This window comes from Aulonocara stuartgranti (assembly GCF_965226115.1).
Source record: "Aulonocara stuartgranti genome assembly, chromosome: 7".
Lineage (NCBI taxonomy): Eukaryota > Metazoa > Chordata > Actinopteri > Cichliformes > Cichlidae > Aulonocara > Aulonocara stuartgranti.
The window spans coordinates 35,165,714-35,185,543 of record NC_138945.1 but is presented as its reverse complement, the minus strand read 5'-3'; the positions used below and the strand labels follow the sequence as shown (position 1 = coordinate 35,185,543).

At 41.7% G+C, this 19,830-nt stretch overlaps 2 protein-coding genes across 5 annotated transcripts in view; one reads left to right on the top strand and one right to left on the bottom strand.

Annotated features, from left to right (window-relative positions):
- Positions 1 to 18,249, top strand: part of tjp2a (tight junction protein 2a (zona occludens 2)) — a 45,118-nt gene extending 26,869 nt beyond the window's left edge. For all 4 annotated transcript variants that reach the window (XM_082538298.1, XM_082538299.1, XM_082538297.1 and 1 more), the window contains 22 exons: positions 102 to 226; positions 376 to 478; positions 986 to 1,748; positions 3,044 to 3,147; positions 5,246 to 5,399; positions 6,657 to 6,768; positions 8,404 to 8,534; positions 8,637 to 8,721; positions 8,872 to 9,022; positions 9,165 to 9,273; positions 9,554 to 9,773; positions 10,029 to 10,213; positions 10,315 to 10,410; positions 10,521 to 10,600; positions 11,408 to 11,618; positions 12,133 to 12,233; positions 12,328 to 12,549; positions 12,671 to 12,760; positions 13,400 to 13,621; positions 14,111 to 14,188; positions 15,332 to 15,417; positions 15,516 to 18,249. In XM_082538298.1, coding sequence (XP_082394424.1) covers positions 102 to 226; positions 376 to 478; positions 986 to 1,748; positions 3,044 to 3,147; positions 5,246 to 5,399; positions 6,657 to 6,768; positions 8,404 to 8,534; positions 8,637 to 8,721; positions 8,872 to 9,022; positions 9,165 to 9,273; positions 9,554 to 9,773; positions 10,029 to 10,213; positions 10,315 to 10,410; positions 10,521 to 10,600; positions 11,408 to 11,618; positions 12,133 to 12,233; positions 12,328 to 12,549; positions 12,671 to 12,760; positions 13,400 to 13,621; positions 14,111 to 14,188; positions 15,332 to 15,417; positions 15,516 to 15,672 — 3,585 coding nt within the window. In that variant the 3' untranslated portion in view covers positions 15,673 to 18,249. The remainder of the gene's footprint in view (positions 1 to 101; positions 227 to 375; positions 479 to 985; positions 1,749 to 3,043; positions 3,148 to 5,245; positions 5,400 to 6,656; positions 6,769 to 8,403; positions 8,535 to 8,636; positions 8,722 to 8,871; positions 9,023 to 9,164; positions 9,274 to 9,553; positions 9,774 to 10,028; positions 10,214 to 10,314; positions 10,411 to 10,520; positions 10,601 to 11,407; positions 11,619 to 12,132; positions 12,234 to 12,327; positions 12,550 to 12,670; positions 12,761 to 13,399; positions 13,622 to 14,110; positions 14,189 to 15,331; positions 15,418 to 15,515) is intronic.
- Positions 17,727 to 19,830, bottom strand: part of LOC309709585 (uncharacterized protein) — a 26,935-nt gene continuing 24,831 nt past the window's right edge. Inside the window, exon 13 of the mRNA XM_082538300.1 lies at positions 17,727 to 19,497. Within this exon, the coding sequence (XP_082394426.1) occupies positions 19,426 to 19,497 (72 nt within the window). The 3' untranslated portion in view covers positions 17,727 to 19,425. The remainder of the gene's footprint in view (positions 19,498 to 19,830) is intronic.

Sequence of the window (19,830 nt, the reverse complement as noted above, 5' to 3'; positions counted from 1 at the left end):
GCCTTGCTTAGGATTGTGCGAAAATCACAGCGTGCAATGTCCAGTTGTATAGAGAGTAGCTGGAGCGTTTTTGAGTTCACAAATCTTTCCTCTCTTTTCAGGATTCGAAGATGGGCTTTGGCATTGCTGTATCAGGAGGGCGGGATAACCCAAACGAGGACACTGGCGAGACGTCCATTGTGGTATCTGATGTCCTGCAGGGAGGGCCAGCTGATGGATTGTTGTTGTATGTACCATTTGTTATTTTATGGTTTTACTCCAAAGAAACAAACTCCAAAATAAATCTACTCACAAAACAGATGTAACAGCTTGATAAAATAAATAAAAATGTAATTGACTTCAGTTGGATTAACTTGTGTGTTTACTTTTGTTTAGTGAAAATGACAGAGTAGTGCAGGTGAACGCCATCCCCATGGATGGAGCCATCCACTCGTTCGCTGTCCAGACCCTCAGGAAGTGTGGCAAAGTAGCAAAAATTGTAAGTAAAGCACTGAGCAGCTCCTTCAGTGGGAGACTGCAGCACCCACGGTGTGGGACGGAGAGATTTCGCAGGTCTTTCCTCCCCACTGCTGTCAGACTCCACAACAAAGACTCCAACTGATCAAACATACACATCCACACTGGTGCAATAACACTAAGTGCAATACTTTTCTGGCATCGTTGTATTTTTACTCAGTTGTATATAGCATTTGTATTCTATTTTTATCTTATTGTATATTTTATTCTATTTTATTCTACTGTATATAGTATTTTATTCTATTCTGTACAGTTGTGTACTGTATTTATTCTTATTGTATTCTAATTTTTGCTTCATAACTTTTGCACTGTCCACTTCCTGCTGTGACAAAACAAATTTCCCACGTGTGGGACTAATAAAGGTTATCTTATCTTATCAATCTCTCTTTTAAAAAAGAATCTACTCTTCACATTAGGAATTAGGATTTTTCTTAACTGGATCTGTTTGTGCTTTTATGGAAAAATTCAGACAGTCAAGAGGCCCAGAAAGGTTCCAGTCAATGTGCTCAATCGTCAGCCATCACCTGACGACAGAGTCTTCAACAATGACTACAATGATGACTACAACTATGATCAAGACCGACGTAGCGTGTACAGCGCTAGGAGTGGCGGAGGCCGGGACCAAAGCCTGGAGAGGGAGCGAGGCGGCTACATGGACTCCGGCTACCACACACGTGATCGTGACTATGACCGGCGGGAACGTGGCAGGAGCACAGAGAGAGACCTCAGCCCGGACCGCCAGTACCGGCGAGATGGCAGCAGAGGCCGCACTTTGGATAGAGAGTACAGCCCAGATCGCCGCTATAAGAGCGAGCATGCGCTTGACCGTGACTACAGCCCAGACAGAAGGTACCGCAGCGACCGCACATTAGACCGAGATTACAGTCCTGATCGGCGTTTCCGCAGCGATCGAGCCCTCGACCACAGCCCCGACCGACGCTACCGAAGCGACCGAGCCCTGGACCGCAACGAGAGCCCCGATCTGCGCTACAGGCGTGACAGTCCAGGACGAGGCCGCGGCCGCGATCAAAGCTACGATCGAGGACTTGACCGCATCGCAAATGAGCCGCGGAAATATGACGAGCCAATAAAGCGAAGTGCAAGCAGGGACCGCCTTGAACGCACACCGTCACCTGCTGCCGTGCCCCTCCCTCTGCCACGCCCTGCCCGGGATCTGGAGCCGCTGGAGAAACCTGTGAATGTGCTACTGCTGAAAAACCATCCCAACGAAGGTGAGACGCTAAAAGGCTGTCAGATAAACAAAACATGTGAATGGTTCTCTTCACCTTAAATGAAAAGGGTTACAGTCTCTGTGGGTGGCACGGAAAGCTAACCTTTACTAAAATTCAGGTTAAATCCTATTTTTATGTTAATGAATAAATAACAAAACAATCTATGTTGGAGGGTTGTGAACTTTTTCCCAATTCTGAACTAAGACGTAAGAAGAAGTTTGAGAATCACTCAGTTAGGTTCTTATCTGACATATAGAATGGTTTATTATTCAACATAGAAAGGTTAACCGCTTTCCTACCAGGTTATCTGGTGTCTTCCTCAGCTGATACCCTTCTACACAACCATTTGGCAAATCTCACAAAGGTAGCTGCCAATAGCACTTGTGCATCTGCAAGCCTATTGGAAACCTGACTCCTGCCCCAGCTCTTCCTTTTTCTGTTTCTATTTTAATTTCATATCTGTTGCCATTTATATCTGCTCTGTTCTGTAGTAGGGGGTTCCTTCATATGCACAGGGAAGGGCATGGTGATCCCAAAACAAGGGTTTAAGTGGTCCTGACTAGAGTTTTGTTACCCATTTCTAAGTATCTTTGATATCATAAAAAAGTAAATAAAACCTGTACAGCTATTTGGGAAAGAAACCCCCTCCTGCATTTAGCACAAAATAAGTGGTGTCTGCCACAAGAAAAACAATTGGCAACAAATTTGATAAATGTTAAGCAGAGGAAAGGATGCACTTTATTTGAAGGTTTTATTAAATGGATGCAAAATGGAAATGTCCTAATTGTACGTTTAATTGTTTACTCAAGCAATTCTAGCGAGAGAGAGAGAGTTAATGGAGGCACGGCCATGTCAGCATACATCACCACCAGCTGATTTCAGCATATCAGCAGATAAAATGGCTTGTACCATTCATCAGTTTGGCGCTTGCTGTTTACTGGCTTTATTTTTAAATTGAGGTGAATTTCTTCACTTGGCACAGAAATGCATAAAACAAAATGAACAGTTGGAAAAGTGATCACAGTGCTTATAGGTAAATTCTTATTTTAAACATCAGCCTAGTATATCAGTGCATCATTTATACAGATGTGTCCAGAGGCATTTTGGTCAGTGACCGTTAATAAACCCTTCAGAGGTCGAAAAGTGACCTGATTAATTTTTCCATTTGTTCGGTCATGCCAGGTTATCTAGACTGTGACTGTCAGATATAATTAAAGTGGAGTTGGGTAAAATAAGGTAAAATATTTGTTTGATTATTTATACATAAAATATATGTGTGATTTGTGTTTTTGCAGAATATGGCCTTCGTCTGGGCAGCCAGCTCTTCATCAAAGAGATGACCAGCACAGGACTTGCCAGCAAGGATGGAAACCTGCAGGAAGGGGACATTATTCTGAAGGTAGGGTGGTGTATATTCCTTATTTGTTATTTTTTGCTCATTAACCGTCCATTTCTGACAGTTCAAATGAATCCTTATTTATATTTAACTGGGCTTTCGCTCAGCATCATGGGTCACGCTTTGGATGAAACGATCCGGTCACACAGGGTTAAAGACACTGCGTAGCAACTACAGATCGCTAGGGGAAATGAGTATTTCCTGACCAGTTGTTGGCAGTCGATGTGAAATCGATGGCTACATCGCAGTCACGCAAGACTAATGACTAGTTTGTGACCCCATGGCCCAGCTGTCGCTTTGGAAAAATGAGTATTCCTCAGCTGGTTGCTAAAGCTTGCTGGTATTTCCTCAGTAAGATTGCAAAAAGCTGTATATACCTCTGCACTGAAACTTTCCAGTTGCCTTGTTCACTAGTAGGTTGCTGACAACACAGACACTCTGTAAAAGTTGTTGGTTTCAGTGATATGGTGCGAAATTTAGTTTGAAGGTGAGTATTCTCGATTTCTGGTTTGCATTACACTTTCTTAAGTTACAGCTCCGGAAGCAATCAAGAGCAGGCTGAGAAATAAATTATTTCCCTAGTGACCAGTGGTTGCCAGGAGTAGATGGGTCTCTGACCAAAGTCAGTGCTAGTATATTGTAACCTTGGTTTCTGCCGCTTCAGTTGCTTGGTTGTATTCCGTATCCAGGCACAGCTGACAAACAGCCTCTAATTTCTTTCTTTTATGTTAAAGTGCTGCAAAACCGTGCTGTAACACAGCTGTCATCTGTTTGCTTTCAGTCTCTTTTGTTTATGTCTTCCACTGAGAGAGAGTCAGAGCTGCAACATTGGGTAGCGGAAGTGTAACATCTTTTAGCAGAAAAGTACCATTGTGTAAAATAAGAAACATGCGTTTAACAGAGTAGTATTTCGTACTAGAAAGGGCAGCAGCGATTAAACATTTAGTCGACAAGTCGCCCACATTCCTATCAGTACCTGGGAGAAGCAGCTGCCACACAGAGGCAGGGCAGAGTGGTCACTTTTACATTTGTCTCATATTAAACAAGATGAACAAGATTTCTGAAAGTTTCAAATAACAAAGGCGGCGTGTGTAAAGGTAATCTCAGTGAACCAACGCTCAGGATTCACACTGCTTTAAAAGCTCAGTTTTAAACTTTTTTTTTTTTCCCCCTACTGTTTGCTCTGTATGATATCAGTGAGAGGGGGGTGTCCCAAGTGTGGTCATGTTTGGCACAGAAGCACCAACAACCTGCTGTTTTTAAATGGTATTTGTGTGAATGGCAGTCGTCTTAAAATGAGGGTGGAAGAAGCTAAAAGGATGAACTTAGGGACTGCATTTCCATTTAACTTCAGCATTTAGTAAGCCACCATTGAATTTGAGCTATTTTATTCCATGGGGTATTTCTGAATTGTGTTTTAATGTTTTCAAAAAAATGTATTTTGTTTTTGCTCTTTGATTTATTTATGTTTTTTATTTTAGCTTCTGTCATTTTTTTTTTTATCTTTTATGTGGACTGTTGTAAATCAGTTTGATTTCTTTACCCTATTTAATTGAGCTCTTTTTTTTTTTTTTTTCTTTTTTTTTTTTTTTTTTAACCTTATTGCTTTGTTCTACTTTAGCTAGCCATTTTTGTTGTTGTGTTTTTGTTACTTTTTGGCTGCTTTTGTCTCCTCTGCCTCTTTTGACTTGTATCTTTACAGTGTAAAATAAATAAGGATTATTTTAAGCTTTAACAAAAATCTGGAGCTGGACATATGCCGAATAGGTTCAGTTTAAAGATCACCCATCTCAATGACATCATACAGAGTCAAGAACAGAAAAAAAGTATCTGAAACTGACTGTTTAAAGCAACCTGAAGCATGAGTGAGCTTTTGGCTCACGGAGATTAGTTATGTGCTTACCTGATTAAACCTTTGACCATGTGTAATATCAACATTTGTAGTTGTGATAGTAGATGTTTGTATATAACATTAGGAAAAGCATAATTCCTTTTTAAGTGTACAAAATATTTAAAAACTGTAAAACATTGCATGCTTTGTTTGTGTGATTCGTGAGTGAGAAGCGTCTGCACATCTCCTAATCCCCTCTGTCTCTGTCAGATTAATGGGACTGTGACAGAAAACCTGTCTCTCAGCGATGCCGGGAAGCTGATTGAGAAGTCCCGCGGGAAGCTACAGCTGGTGGTGCAGCGAGACAGGAAGAAGATCCTGGTCCGAATCCCGCCAATGGTCGACAGCGACTCGGAGCTCGACGGTGAGAGAAACTCGAAACTGAAAAGCAGCAGGTCCTATGCCGTGTAAAGGCACACCTGGCGAGTGGCCATCATCATCTCCATGATCATCATCATCTTCATCATTTTATATATATATATCTAGAAATATAAACCTCATTGCATTATGAACTTCTAATGAATCAATTGTGGAAACCTTAATGCCATTAATGTTTCTGTACCTGTCAATCAAATTTGTTCTTAATTCTTAAAATAAAGGCTTTACTTACATCAACTTTTAGTTTTATTTAAATATTATTTCACATACACATATTCCACAAAGCACTACGAGCTAACCATATTCAGCACATCATCACCATCCCCTCCACCCTCTTATTGCTCACCCCTTTATACCTGTTTTTATTGTCACATGACCAGATGGCATGCTGTTATTGGTCGGGAAGGATAGAGATAAGTGGTGTGAGTGGATTGTTCACTGACCAAATGTTTGCCGGGAGGAGGGGGGGATAGCACGAAGACTTGTGACCCAGTTTGACTGGTTTGGGGTGTGTGTGTGTGTGCGCGCGTGTGCATGTGTGAAAGTGCTCATTCGCCTCTAGCGGCGTGATCTAATCCCCTATCATAATCCTGCTACTGGATATGACAGAATTTCATTATGTTAAGGTTCGCACCGCTGCAGCCTTCTGGTTTCTACCATCCAGCACCTTTCTTTGTAATTCTGTTTGAGGACAATAGGGACCGACTGACTGAAAAAATTAGGATTTTGAGGTCTGACAGGTACAAATCACCTTAAGTGCACATGTGTAATTTTACTTTGTAATGGTATTACTGTGCTTATTCCTCCCTGCCCTGGAGTATAACATAGAAGTGCAGTCTAGCTTCCACACCCTGAATGCTAACATTGAAACATCCTGTTGAGTTTTAGTGCTCCTCATCATCATTGTAACCCCAGAAACTGGTATTTGCATATCTAATTGGTGTGGCTACTCATCTGGGAACAGTGCTCTGACCTTCATTTGTCTGAGAGCTGTGTTGCCCCCCCCCCCCCCCCCCCCCGCTTTCATGACCCAGGGGCCATTTGAGCCGAGCAAAGGCCATGTTATGTAATTTACAAAACAAAGAAGCACCAAGGAGAGATGCAGCATTTTACTCTTTCTGATAAAGTTTATAGACTTTACTACCTGAACACAGAGGACCCCACCCCCCACCCCCATAGCTGCTTGACTCTTGTGTGGTTTCACAGGAGTTGTGATATTTTTCATCATCCTTGTGTGTTTCAGATATCTCTGAGATCGAGTCGTACCGCTCCTATTCTCCACAGGATGACAGACGGGCCCACCACTCTGACCTCTCCTCCCATTCCTCCAATGAGAGACTTCGAGACAAGCCCAGGTACACTATCATTAAAGGCCAATTCTGGTATATTTCAAGCTGTAAAAGCTTTTAATGAGCTTTTCCTCTCAGCCTCAGGGCTCAGAGACTACATCTGTACGATGCTCTGAACCAGATGGCATGTAGCTGTGTTGTTTTGGGCATGTCTTATCAGGAGGGAGGAGACCCCAGAGCAGACCCGGGACATGCTGAGACTGTCTCTTTGCTTGCTTGGGAACTCCTTTGCGTCTTCCAGGCTTGGGAGAGGGAGGTCTGGGAATCTGCTTTCCTGTGAAATCAGAAAATGCGATTTCAGTTTTATTTTTATAGGGGGAAAAATAGAAAAAGAATACAACAATCAGATAATACTCTATGAACAAGCACTGGGTGATCACGGGAAGGAAATTTAACAGGAAAAGATTTCCGGCAGCATCGGCTCAGGGAGGGGCAGCCATCACCAGGAATGTGCAATTAGGAACCTAACACAAACTGTACCTATTTATTTGGCCGTTTGACCTTTTCAAGGATATTGGTGTCTATGACACCAATCCTAGTATGAATCCTAGCCCCTCCTTTATTGTTTGACCCTTTTTATTTTTCATGAAGTCGAGCACAGTGTTCATTCGGTTCACCAAGTTGAACTCAGTCACATTCCTATGATATCAGCTGATCTCAGTGCTAGCCCACATAAACTAATGGTTCAACCGATATCTTCCTGAACATCCTGTTTTTCAGTCTTGTAGAGAATCCTGTTTAACTTGCTTTAGCCTGCTACCGTTGCTGCATCTAAAAGCTGCAACCCCCATCCACCCGTGCTCCTTTTCGTGCTTATTCATGTCATATCTGCCATCCATGCCTGCTCTGTTTTGGACTAGTTGGTCTTGCAACTGCTGCTTTCCCCATCTCAGGATTTCCACTACACACGTGCATATGGAAGGACAGGAAAGTCTAAGAACAGAGCTGTACTCCCAAATCTTACTGCAGAAATAAAGTTCTTCTTTTACTTTCGTGGTCCTGACTGAGTTAGAAGATTTTGTGGCTCCACAGGTTATGCCAATTTGCACTACACACCTCTGCTCTAAAGATTTGTGGAAGATAAACTGAACTGGGTTGGGCAACGACTCCAAATCAACTGGAATTTTATATAGGTCATTTCAAATGTTTCTGAGTCTGACAAAAAGCAAACACACAAAGTTTAATCCTTGAAGAGCTGGGTCTATATTGTTTTGGCAACTGCTTGTGACCTTGTGTCTCATTTTCATTCATAGGAAAGAATTATAATTAACATTTCCTCACAACAAAAGATTTGTCTGCCTGCTCTACAAACAAACAAACAAAAACCACAATCATCTAAAAAATGATTTTAAGTGTTGCTTTGTTTTGTGCTTTTCTTAATTCTAGATAACACAAAAGCATTGAGCTCTGCTTTGGTCAGTCATTTATTACGAATGAATTAAATACACCAGAAACAAATCAGGATAATGTAGGATTATGCTGATTTTATGCTTCATGAAGCTCAGGCAGCCCGTCACATCAAATATCGGAAAAACCACCATGTTATTAAACCAAACCGGAAAAGGAGTCATAATTATATCAACCGAATTAAATGTGTAAAATGCTGCTTTTAAACTTTCCAAAAATTTGGGATATTACTAGAGAGGAACCGCCTAGCAGGCTGGCAAAAATGGGTGCCATGCCGACCCCATTCAGAGGTGCCGACAGAGACGTTGAAGATAAGGCTGCTTTGCACGCAGAGAGGGAGGAGCCACGCTCCGAGACACCACCAGGTAAACATGATTTCGCCCTGAATATACAAGACTGTAAAAAATAAATAAGTCAAATCAGACAGTTGAATTGAATACTGACTGTAAATGATTTTGTTTCTGCAGTACCAGCTGCCAGTGTCGCCCCAAAGGTTCACGCTCCCCCTAAAGTGCCACTAAAGCCAAGTGCAGAAGACCTGGAAATATACGGGTCAGTATTAGTTAGTTGTTGTTTGTTTGTTTGTTTTAATTGAGTTGCTCAAACTCAAATTTACTCAAAAACAAGAAGCCAGCTTGGTTGTCTCCGTCATAAATAGACTCTTCCTTTGTCAACTGTTGTTTCCATGTTTCCATAATGCAGGCCGAACACGGTGATGGTGCGTTTCCAGAAAGGTGACAGTGTGGGTCTGCGGCTGGCGGGAGGAAATGATGTCGGCATCTTTATCGCCGGTGTTCAGGAGGACAGTGCAGCAGAGCAGGAGGGTCTCCGGACAGGAGATCAGATCATGAGGGTACAGCATGTTTTAGTTCCACATTTAAACCCTGCACACACAAGAGTGCTGTGTCTGAAGTTGGAGAAAAAAGACAGAAGCTTCGTCTTTGAGACATATATCAGGCCAGATTTCTCATTTTATTTCCTATTGTGTGCTTCAGGTGAACAACAGAGACTTCAGAGGCATGGTGCGTGAAGATGCTGTTCTCTACCTCCTGGAGATTCCTAAAGGAGAGGAAGTTACCATTCTTGCACAGAGCAAGCCTGAAGGTACTGGACTGGATAAAGAACAGTTGCACAAACAGTACTAATGCCAAAACCGTCCTGTGTTAAAGTATATCACATAGACACACACAGAATATGATAAAAAGTCTTAGTAGTCTTGTATGAAGAGCCAGTGGCTTGCTTGCTTTTCTATTTCCTGTAATTTATTTATTTTTATGATAATGGATGAATGAGGAAAAACAAGAGGCCCAAATTTGAGCCATGTGGGATGCCAAATAATGGTGGGGGGGTATTTTTAGCTTCTGTTTTCTTCTATTTTTGCCAGTGTATAAAGATGTCTTAGCATCTGGCAGAGGCGACTCCTTCTTCATTAGAACCCACTTTGAATATGAGAAGGAGGCCCCGCAGAGCCTTCCTTTCTCCAGGGGGGAGATCTTCAAAGTGACGGACACACTCTATGATGGCAAACTCGGCAACTGGCTGGCAATCCGTAGTGACAAAAACAACCAGCTGTTAGAAAAGGGAATCATCCCCAACAAGAGCAGGTATGCAATGATGATCATCTTTGTGCAGACAGCCTTTCTGCCCCCTGCTGGCTATCAGAACGTGATGGCTATGTTTTTTGTTGTTTTTTTTTATTTTAAATATAAATATTTCAAGTTTTTAATTTTTTTTTGTATTAAGGATTTGGCTGGATATTTTATCATTTTACATGTTCTTTCGCTGGTAAGAAATCTGCATATCATCGTGTGAGCAGTCTAACTAGACAAAGTCATATATTTTCTTGTTTTCGATATCAGAGCAGAGCAAATGGCTAACGTCCAGAATGCTGCACGGGCTGCATCGGGCAATGACAGAGGAGACTTCTGGAGGATGAGGGGCCAAAGAGCTGCAAAGAAGAAAGATTTGCGCAAGAGTCGAGACGACCAGGGCAACGTTCCGGTTACACGCTTCCCCGCCTACGAGAGAGTGGTATTACGTGAAGGTATCCAGGAAACACTTTCACCCTGCAATTTTACCTGAGGCATTTTGCAGAGGTCCTCGCTGTGCCAGGACTTCTGAATTAATTCTTTTTGTTTCATTTAGCTGGTTTCAGGAGACCGGTGGTGATATTTGGGCCCATTTCTGACGTGGTTAACGAAAAACTGGCTACTGAACTTCCTGATCAGTTTGTCATTGCTAGTAAGTATCACGACCGCCTGTAAATAAACATTAGCACTAACAGAAAAAGATTTCTGTAGGCTTTCTTTACTCTGTTCTTGTTTGTGAGTGGTTTTTATCTCCTCTTTCAGAAACTGAGCCCAAGGATGCAGGAAGTGAGAAGTCCTCGGGGGTGGTGAGATTGAACTCTATCCGGCAAATCATTGAACAGGTATGGTATAATCATTAGAAGATAATGACGCTGTATGAACACTAGTGCAGTGGCTGTTATGGGAGTGCGCAACACCCATTTTATATTGTTACAATTTATTATTTCCCCTATTTTTTTATTTTTTATGTCCCCTAAACACCATTAAACCAGAGTTGAATAATAGTGGCTCAAAAATATAAAGCTTCAGATATCAAGCCAAAGATCCCCAGCGTAATTTTGGGTGGATCCTTTTGGAGTTGCATCAAAACTCCAAAGGGATTTGTTGCATCAGAAGCATAAAAATCTGCCAACAGTGGAGCATCTAAGAAGAAAGAGTTAAAGAATAACTTGTGCAGCCATGTTTGTTGGAACCCATTTGAATTTTAGACTAAGTGATCTTTTTTATAAAAGATTTGACCTCATAGTTTCATCCACCTGTTTGAGGGCTAAGAATTAAAATAGGGTAGGGTTGTTAGTCTGTTCTGGTCAGCTAATCAAAATTTAATTTTAATTGAGATTTTGCTTTCCAGCTATTACCCTTTATTACCTACCATAAAACAAGTCATCATAGAGCGCTTCTTTACATGCTTTAGTGCCGTTTTGTGCAGAATTTCAACTTCCTCTACATCAAAACAACCTTTATATCCCAAAGTCCATAGTAACCAAATAAACTGCTAAAAGAGACAATGTCATAGTTGAAATTCACCTGCAGAGTTTGAAGTGGCTCAGATGAACAGCTGTCGAGAGTGACTAACAGAGATTTCTGTGCAATTATTACTCATCATCCGACATATAACCATGTTTTTCTTTTTTATTATTCTCCTGCAGGACCGTCACGCTCTGCTGGACGTGACTCCCAAAGCTGTGGACACCCTGAATTACACTCAGTGGTACCCCATCGTCCTTTTCCTGAACCCTGACAGCAAACAAGGTCTGAAGACCATGAGAAACCGCCTCATACCCGGATCCAACCGCAGCGCACGCAAACTGTATGAGCAGGCCCTTAGGCTGAAAAAGAGCTGTTCACACCTTTTCACGGGTGAGTTTTATGTGATTTATGGCATGGTTGTCCGTAGTTAACTTGTGATTAATCAGATTTTTTTTTTTTAATCAACTGTAACTGCCCTTAACAGGATAGTTTTCATGTTTCTAATATTCTTACCAGCATGGGGCGGAAAATATACATACTTTATTCACATTTATGCTTATAATTATTGCAACAATCCAAATAATGACAACTACTACTGAGAAAACCCCCGGAGGTACTGCATGCTCATAAAATACACTGAATGTACGCAACAATTCGCTTCTTTCTCCATTTCTACTCACCATCCACAATGTAACTGAGGAAACCACTTCCAGACAACCCGATCTACAGGTCACAGAGCCCACATGCGTTAATCGCGTGTCAAAAAGCCAATAGAGGCGTTAAAAGGAATTTGCGTTGACGTGGTATTGTCATGTTAACTTTGACAGTACTAAGTATTATGAAATCTTTTTCTTCCTATATTTTTTTCTTTTAAGAATTTTTTGTTTTGTTTTTTGTCTGTTAGACACCATCGACTTGAACTCGGCCAATGACGCATGGTATGGCAGTGTGAAAGATTTAATTCGGGAGCAGCAAGACAAAGCTGTGTGGGTGTGCGAGGGCAAGGTGAGTGTCAGTGAACTTCTGCAGACCACTTGTTTTTGTGTGAATTTGACTGTTTCTTACACCCCTTCGCTTTGCTGTTACTTTCTCTCCTCAGGTGGATGGTTCAGAGGAGGACCTAGATCTCCAAGACGACCGCATGTCCTACCTGTCGGCAATGAGTGACTACCTCAGCATGGACAGCCGGATGACCAGCGACTACGATGACACAGCGGACGAGGGCGGGGCGTACACTGACAATGAGCTGGACGAGACACTGGATGAACCCCAGCCCGTGTCGGCCATCAGTCGATCATCAGAACCTGTACTGCCCGACGAGGTGGGCGTGTCTGCCGATAGACACTCTTCTTTTCCCCAACGTTGTTAATCCATCATCATCACTGTTAAAATATCTACTCCAACCCCTGTGACCCTTCTCTGTGTGCCGTGTGTTTGTGTAGCGGCCTCACCCTGAACCCCGTGTACGTATGAGAAGAGAGGTGAACAGAGAGCCAAGCCCTCCCCCTTCTTTCGTCCCTGAACCCCCAAAGGTGAGAACCTCTCCCTGTTTTCCTCCCGTCAGACATCACTGTCGCTACACTTTCTTGTGGTCTCTCAAGCTGCATCTCAATTTAAAGTCTTTAGACCTTTCAGTTCTTGGCAAGACTCGAAGTACCATCAGATCTGATTCAAACCAAGCTGGAAATGTCTGAGGGTAGAACTGTCTTCTTTGGACTTCATTTAGTGCCGGTGTCCATTTTCAGAACTTTTTCTTGATAAATAACAAAAACTCTAATCTAGATGAATAAAGTTGCCCTTCTATACATCAGTTAAGAGTGCATCCAATAAAGGAGGATCTATTTAAATTGCTTCATTTGGTACTTCCTCTGCAAGCCGCTTTGGAACCCACCTGCACCTTGTACTCCTCCTCTAATTGATGTTTCTTTCCACATATGCACATATGTACCTGCAAATATAAGGGACTGAAGATGAGGGGGAAAAACACCTTTTGTTGCCTAAACCAGCTGTGACTGAAATAAACGTTCTCACACTAAGCTGATAAAAATGTTCAAAACTCCTGCCTGCCTTATATTTGGAAGTGGCTCTTCCTTAAAAAACAACAAACCACATCCTGTAGTTGAGCAAATGATCACAAATGGTTCTTTTTTTTGTTTGTTTGTTTGTTTCAGGTTCGTGCTCAGACTCGAACTGACTCCACACGGAGCTACGAGTCACACTCCAGCAGCACCATCAGCAGCGACGCAGTGGGCGGAAACAAGCCGCCTCCCCCTCCCGTGAAGCCTGTGAAGCCCACTATCGCCCGCCAACCAGTGAACCAGTCGTCAGAAGATCAGAGTCCGGGGAAAGACGACGAAGTGGAGGACCCCGCCAACAAATCCTTCCTGGGCAAGGTTAGACTCATTTATTGATTTAAATGAATTAATTATTTTTTATTTTATTCTTATACCAACAAGGCAGCTATCTGGGGCAAAAAGTCAGACTTTTTTATGTTTCTTTCTTCCCTTGCTTTAGAAGATTTCACTCTGGTATTATATCAAACTTATTCCCTTCTCCTCCTTTTGTTTTTTTTTTTTTGTTTTTTTACTTTCTCTGCATCTAATGTGAAATAGAAAATGGGTGACCAGGTAACTACAAATTTACCAACACGTGTTTCCAACCCTCCCTTCAAATCCACAACAGCTCGTCATGCATCACAAATGTTCCCATTAATAAATCTCATTATGTATTTGCGTATTTACAGACACTCTTGTCTGTAAATGTTTCATCTGACAATCACTTCCTTGTGAGTTACACCATGTGAGTGGACGTGTGGCATCTATGCTGTTTTGTTTTTGTTTTTTTAAATCAAAAATTGAAGTTTCACTTTTATTTTCTTCCAGATTAAAGCGTTTGAGAAGATGGACCATCTGGCAAGAGCTCAGAGGCTCCTGGAGCTACAGGAGGCAGAAAACGCTCGAGTCAGTAGTGCTGTCTTTCTTCATGGTACAGCTGTAAACTTCAGAGCAGGAACAGACACAGCAGGGAGCTTTCAGTTGACTTTTGGCAGTTGAATCCTGTCAGATTTATAGAAAGCTGCATTTAAAGTTCCTCTTACTTCCCCGTCTGTCCTAAAACAATCCTGACATTCCCATATCCAAGTCCAGTGTCTAAAAGCATTTTCTGATGTTCAGTCAGATCCATGAAATGTACATAAAGATGCCTGTGTCCAACATAAATTGGTTTGTGGACTCATTTTGAAGCCTTGAGCATTTTGTCTGTCACCATCTTGCTGTTTTGAAACTTTTTTTCTTTCTTTTTTTAATCCACTTAAGTCTTACCTGTGAATCATCACGTGTCTACACTTGGCAATCTTTGCAAAGAACAAGTTTTTAATTGTACCAATAGGCACTTTGTTCCTGTTTCTTGGGCTGAATTTACAAAAAATCCCAAAGATAAGAGTTTGATAGGAATCAAATAATTTTGCACCAACAAGATGATTCCTAAAAACCTGCCATTGGTCAGGATGAACCAAAAAATAAATGAGAAAACAGCATCTGTCATGTAAAGACATTTTGTTAAGAAATAGGAAAAGAATCCAGCAAAGACCTGAAACAGGACCTAAGAGATGCATCTGATCTTTCAGTTGATCAGCCTACTGTTCACTGAAGTTTCATCAATAATATTCTCAGTGGAAACAGTCACTTCCAAGCTCATCAGTATTGTACAAGCTCTGTATTTCCTTTGATGTTTGCATGTTTCAACATAATTTTTTTGTAAATTGTAATAGTCAGAATCTACCTTGCCTTGATTTACAAGGCAAGGTAGATTCTGACTATGTATTAATGTATAGATGTATTAATATTATTACAGTACCCCTCACAGTAGTTGAACTTTGGACTGCAGCGTCTGTCCTCCTACTATTTACTCTAAAAAAGCAGCACTCCAGATGGTTTAATGTTCACCGGGGTTTAAGAGTGTTGTTTTAAGGTAGAACTAAAAATCCTTCAACTAAAGAAAGATACACTTGCAGCCTGTCTGGGTATAGTAGGATATTTTATTTCTGTTCTTTACTTTTTTGTATTAGATCTGACATATCTGGGTCTGTCCCTCTCTTTATGCAGTTGGAAATCGCCCAGAAGCATCCAGATCTCTACGCTGTCCCAGTGAAGCTGCCAAAACCCAACCTCAGCCGTCCTCAGCCAATAGGGTGAGAGCAGAGCCTCATCTCTGACATCATAAAAAATGTTCTATTTTTATAAAGATGCAAGTTTATGACCCGTGGTGTGTGTGTTTGTGTGTGTCCAGTTCAAGCTCCATCCCCGAGCCACAGACTCCCTCCAGGCCGCCGTACTCTGAGTCGAGAGGACACGAGGACGACGAGGACGACTACCGCCGCCAGCTGGCCGACCAGACCAAGAGAGGATATTACAACCCCCAGAAATACAAAGACACTGAGCTGTAAGGCTGGGAAAGCAGGAAGTGACATCATCACCGATCAAAACTCTTCGAACTTCTTGTCGTGTCGTCAGTTTCAGACACTTTTCGCGTCCCTTGTTGTGCAGAAAGCGTGGTGCCCCACGCACACAAACGCACACAGATATCTCTGGTCTACCTTTGCCACTCGCCGTTACAGAAACTGTGCACAGCTGATGTTTCAATGTAAATATTCTGTTGGTGTCTGTGATCTATATTTTATTTTCCCGCCTTTATTCCGGGACTCAGTTTGTGCCTACCGTGTGTCACCATCACACAGTAAAACGCCCAATGTTTGGAAGGATAAGAAGCATAAAAGAAATGTAAACACGTCACTTGAAGCCATTTCACACAGCTGGAGACGTCACATTTTTATACTCCCTTTTTGAACAGAAGAAAAATTCATGAACTTAAAACACAGCAATGCAAATTAACTATAATGGCGCAATTGTGTCCTAAATTTAAGGTTCATGCTCTGCTGCTTAGGTCCTCTGCAGGTGGGACACAAAAGTATGAATATAGTATGAATACATGAATTGAAACTTGATGAACAGTCGAGGCCAAAAGTTTGGCAGTGGCACATTTTTTTTCATTTAGATTATATATGTGATGCGCTTTGAATACTTTTACTGGTAAATTTATGCAAAGAGAGTGAGTATTTGCAGATCTGCCCATTCTTCATAACATCTGCTGTTTTCTGTGGTTTGCTGGGTATCAGCTTCTGGGCCAAATCCTGATGGATGGTGATCAGTTTCTGTTGACCTTTGAGTCTTGATGGGTTGACATCACTTTTGCCTTGTGACATGGTGAAAATGCACCATGTTATTTTCACCATGACATGGTACATACAGCAGCAATCGTCACCAAATTGCTGCTGTATGAGCTGTTTGTTGTTTGTTTGTTTTTTGTTTTTTTTAGTATGGTCAATCCTTACAAAGTGAGTTGACAAACAGGCAGAAGTCAGGATTTGGACCAGGAGTCAATGCCCATCAATGCCCAGCAACTTCAAACTTCAATAAATTCTGGAGCGGCAAAGTGTGACAAGCACAAAATTTCTGCTACTACCTAAACGTTTGACCATGACTGTAGAAAGATTGTTGTATCACAATATGAAAGTCCCCGGTTTGAGCTTGCTGGCTGGGGCCTTCAGGTGGGTGTAGACTCTCTTGGAAAGCTCCGGTTCCAGGGGTTGACTGTGTTGTCTGGCGCCACCAGTCCAGGGTATACCTGCCTGTCCTCGAGTGATGGATGGAATAGTCTCAAGAAATCATAATAAAAAAGTTTTTCAGGTTTTCATAATTAAACAATAATGTGAAGCAACAGAAATAGCTGTTGATCCCACTGAGTTGCCGAATACCATCAGTGCTGCGCGTGGAGCAGGTGCAAACCTTTTGGACACAATAAAAATGTAACAAATGTAAAATTAAAACCAGCTAAAAACACTGTAAAAATACAACTAATGCCTGTTATTGATACACCGTGCAGTTTTTTTACATTGTGATGGTGAATACACGAGGCTGAAACTGAAGCGAGCAAACGCCCAAATCACTGTTACAGTTCTGTGGACTGCACCTCAGCTTTTTCACCAATTTTGTGCGTTTTTGTGAGGCGCCACATGCTTCGGGCACGCTCCTCTGGTGTTAATTGTCCTCTAATCGCACCTCCCCTGCTGAACTACACATTCCAAAGTGGACGCCTGCGTCTGCAGCACGCCGCTGTGTGAGCTGTGCAGTCTGGGAAGCAGCTTATTCCCAAGTGCCTTGCAGCTCTGATTTCAGCTCGGGAGATAAAGGCTTCTACCTAAAAAGCACTTGTTTTGTTTTAACTGCTGTTGTAAACTGAACCAAGCAGAGGTTGGAAAGTATTTTCAGTACAGTTACTGCACACAGTCGAAATACACGAGTAGATTTAAACTGGAAACATCTTTCCTTTGTTCTTTGCTTTTGCTTTAGAAGAGCATTGCAGTCACTGAAGAGATGCGAAGTCAGAAATAGGAGATTCAGATGGATTGCATGAATGCAGCATCTGTATCTCATCATTGCATAATAATTACCAAAAGATTGCGCCCCCCCCCCCCTTCTTTTTTTTTTTTTTTTTTTTTTTTTTTTAAATTTAGGACTTTGGCGAATGCAGGGCTCTTGGATAAGATGGGGAAGCTGTGCAGCTGCCTGTTTAGCATTTCTGTGTTAGACCAGCGTGTAAATGACGTCACAGATTTCATTAAAAAGTGTATCACGAGCGAGGCGTTCAGACAATTTGTGATTGAGCTATGTTTCTTTATTAGCTGCTGGCAATCAGAGACAATCACATTTTTATTTTATTTTTTTATTGCTGATGCTTTTTTTTTTTGTTGAAAATTTTGAATATATATTCATACACTTGATTCAGTTCAGTGTTTGTGCACTACTGTTTGGGGAATGTGGTGACAATCATGTTGGTTTATCAGTCTCTCTTAAATGTTATTTTATGATTTGCTTGTTTTGTTTTGTCTCCTGAGTGTTACACAACAGTCTCTTGGGAAAATCTAATAAATGTTTTTTTTGTTTTGTTTTTTTACACAAAGTCATGTTCAGAGTGTCATGTTCCACCTTTGCTTTTGGGTTGCTTTTGTTCTAGAAATGCTGCTGTGTTGGGCTCATTGTCTTCAGATGTCAGATGGCCTCACATTTGACTCTGATACTTTAGTACAGAGAGGACTTCAAGGTCAGCTCGGGGACTGCAAGGTGCCCAGGCCTGTGGCTGAAAAACGAGCCAAAATCATCCCCCCTCCACCACCATGCTTGACAGTTTGTATGAGGCTATGTTTGGTAATCTGGCTGTGTGCATTATGGATCACTTTGCAAGCCTTCTGGACCAATGATAAGATCAGTTTGTTCAGATGAAGCTTTGCAAACCTGAGGTGTGCTGTCATGTTCTTTTAGAGAGAAGACTACTCTTCCTACTGGCAACCCATCTAAACAAGCCATACTTATTCAGCCTTTTTCTAACTGAACTGTCATGAACACTAAAATTTAATGTGCTAAACGAGGCCCATGGAGTCTCAGAGGAAGCTCTTGGCAGTGCAGTGAGCGCTCACTGACCTTGGGGTGAATCCACTGGCAAGATTGTGACATTGTGTTAAAACACAGCTAATATAGAGGTGGTCACACTTGCTTTTTGTCAGCAGCATGTGACTACTACCTGCCCTCTTTATTCCTATGGAAGCAAGTAAGTGTGTACTTCAGTCAAGTGAAAAAACTGTTCTAAATTTATACTTGAGAAAAGGTCGACTCCACCACTGGTCCAGTTTTAACTACTTTTCAAACAAAAATAAACCAAACGTCACAGACTGCTGCCTTTTCCTTTAGTTTATTCTGCAGAATTATACATGCAACCTTTACAACTTCAGCTTTAAACTCTTTTTGTGTCACCCTGACATTTTATAGGTCCAACATGATTAGAGTACATTCAGAGATTATACAGCTATTCAAACCAAAGCTAATATTGGCTCTGTTCTCCACCTAAATATACACAAGAAAATCCCAAATTTCTCTTTGGTCAAACATAAAACGTCACATTAACACTCGGCCTAGTGAGATAATCTGCCTTCTGCTGTCACACTGGAGATGTACATGTTTACATGACAGTCAACTGTACAGATTAAGGCAAGTCAAGTGATATCAAACAGGGAAGGGAGAGGAGGGATAAAAGGGATTTAAAACGGAGACAGGCGGGAGTGATGTGTCAAGCGAGACGTGTGTGTTCAGATGTAGACCGGTTGTTCCTGTGCTGTCAGCAGACGGTACATGGCTGCAGGCATCGTCTTCATGTGGATCTGGAGCAGAAAGGAAAAAGTGCAATGAGCAAACTAAACTCTCCTTAAATGAACCTTTTCCATGCAAGAATAACTTTTTGTAGAAAATTACAATAGCTTCTTTTTTAAAGATGTCACATCATTTGTTTGTGTTAAACTGTGACACAGTTTAGGCCAGTATCAACCAGGGATGTACTTTGTTTCAGTGAATGCAAACGTTTACCTTCTTCAGGGCCCAGAGTTGATTAATCAGTGTGAATTTTCTCCACTGGAAGGCAATAAATGGTAAATGGCCTGTATTTGTATAGCGCTTTTACTTGGTCCCTAAGGACCCCAAAGCGGTTTACACTACAC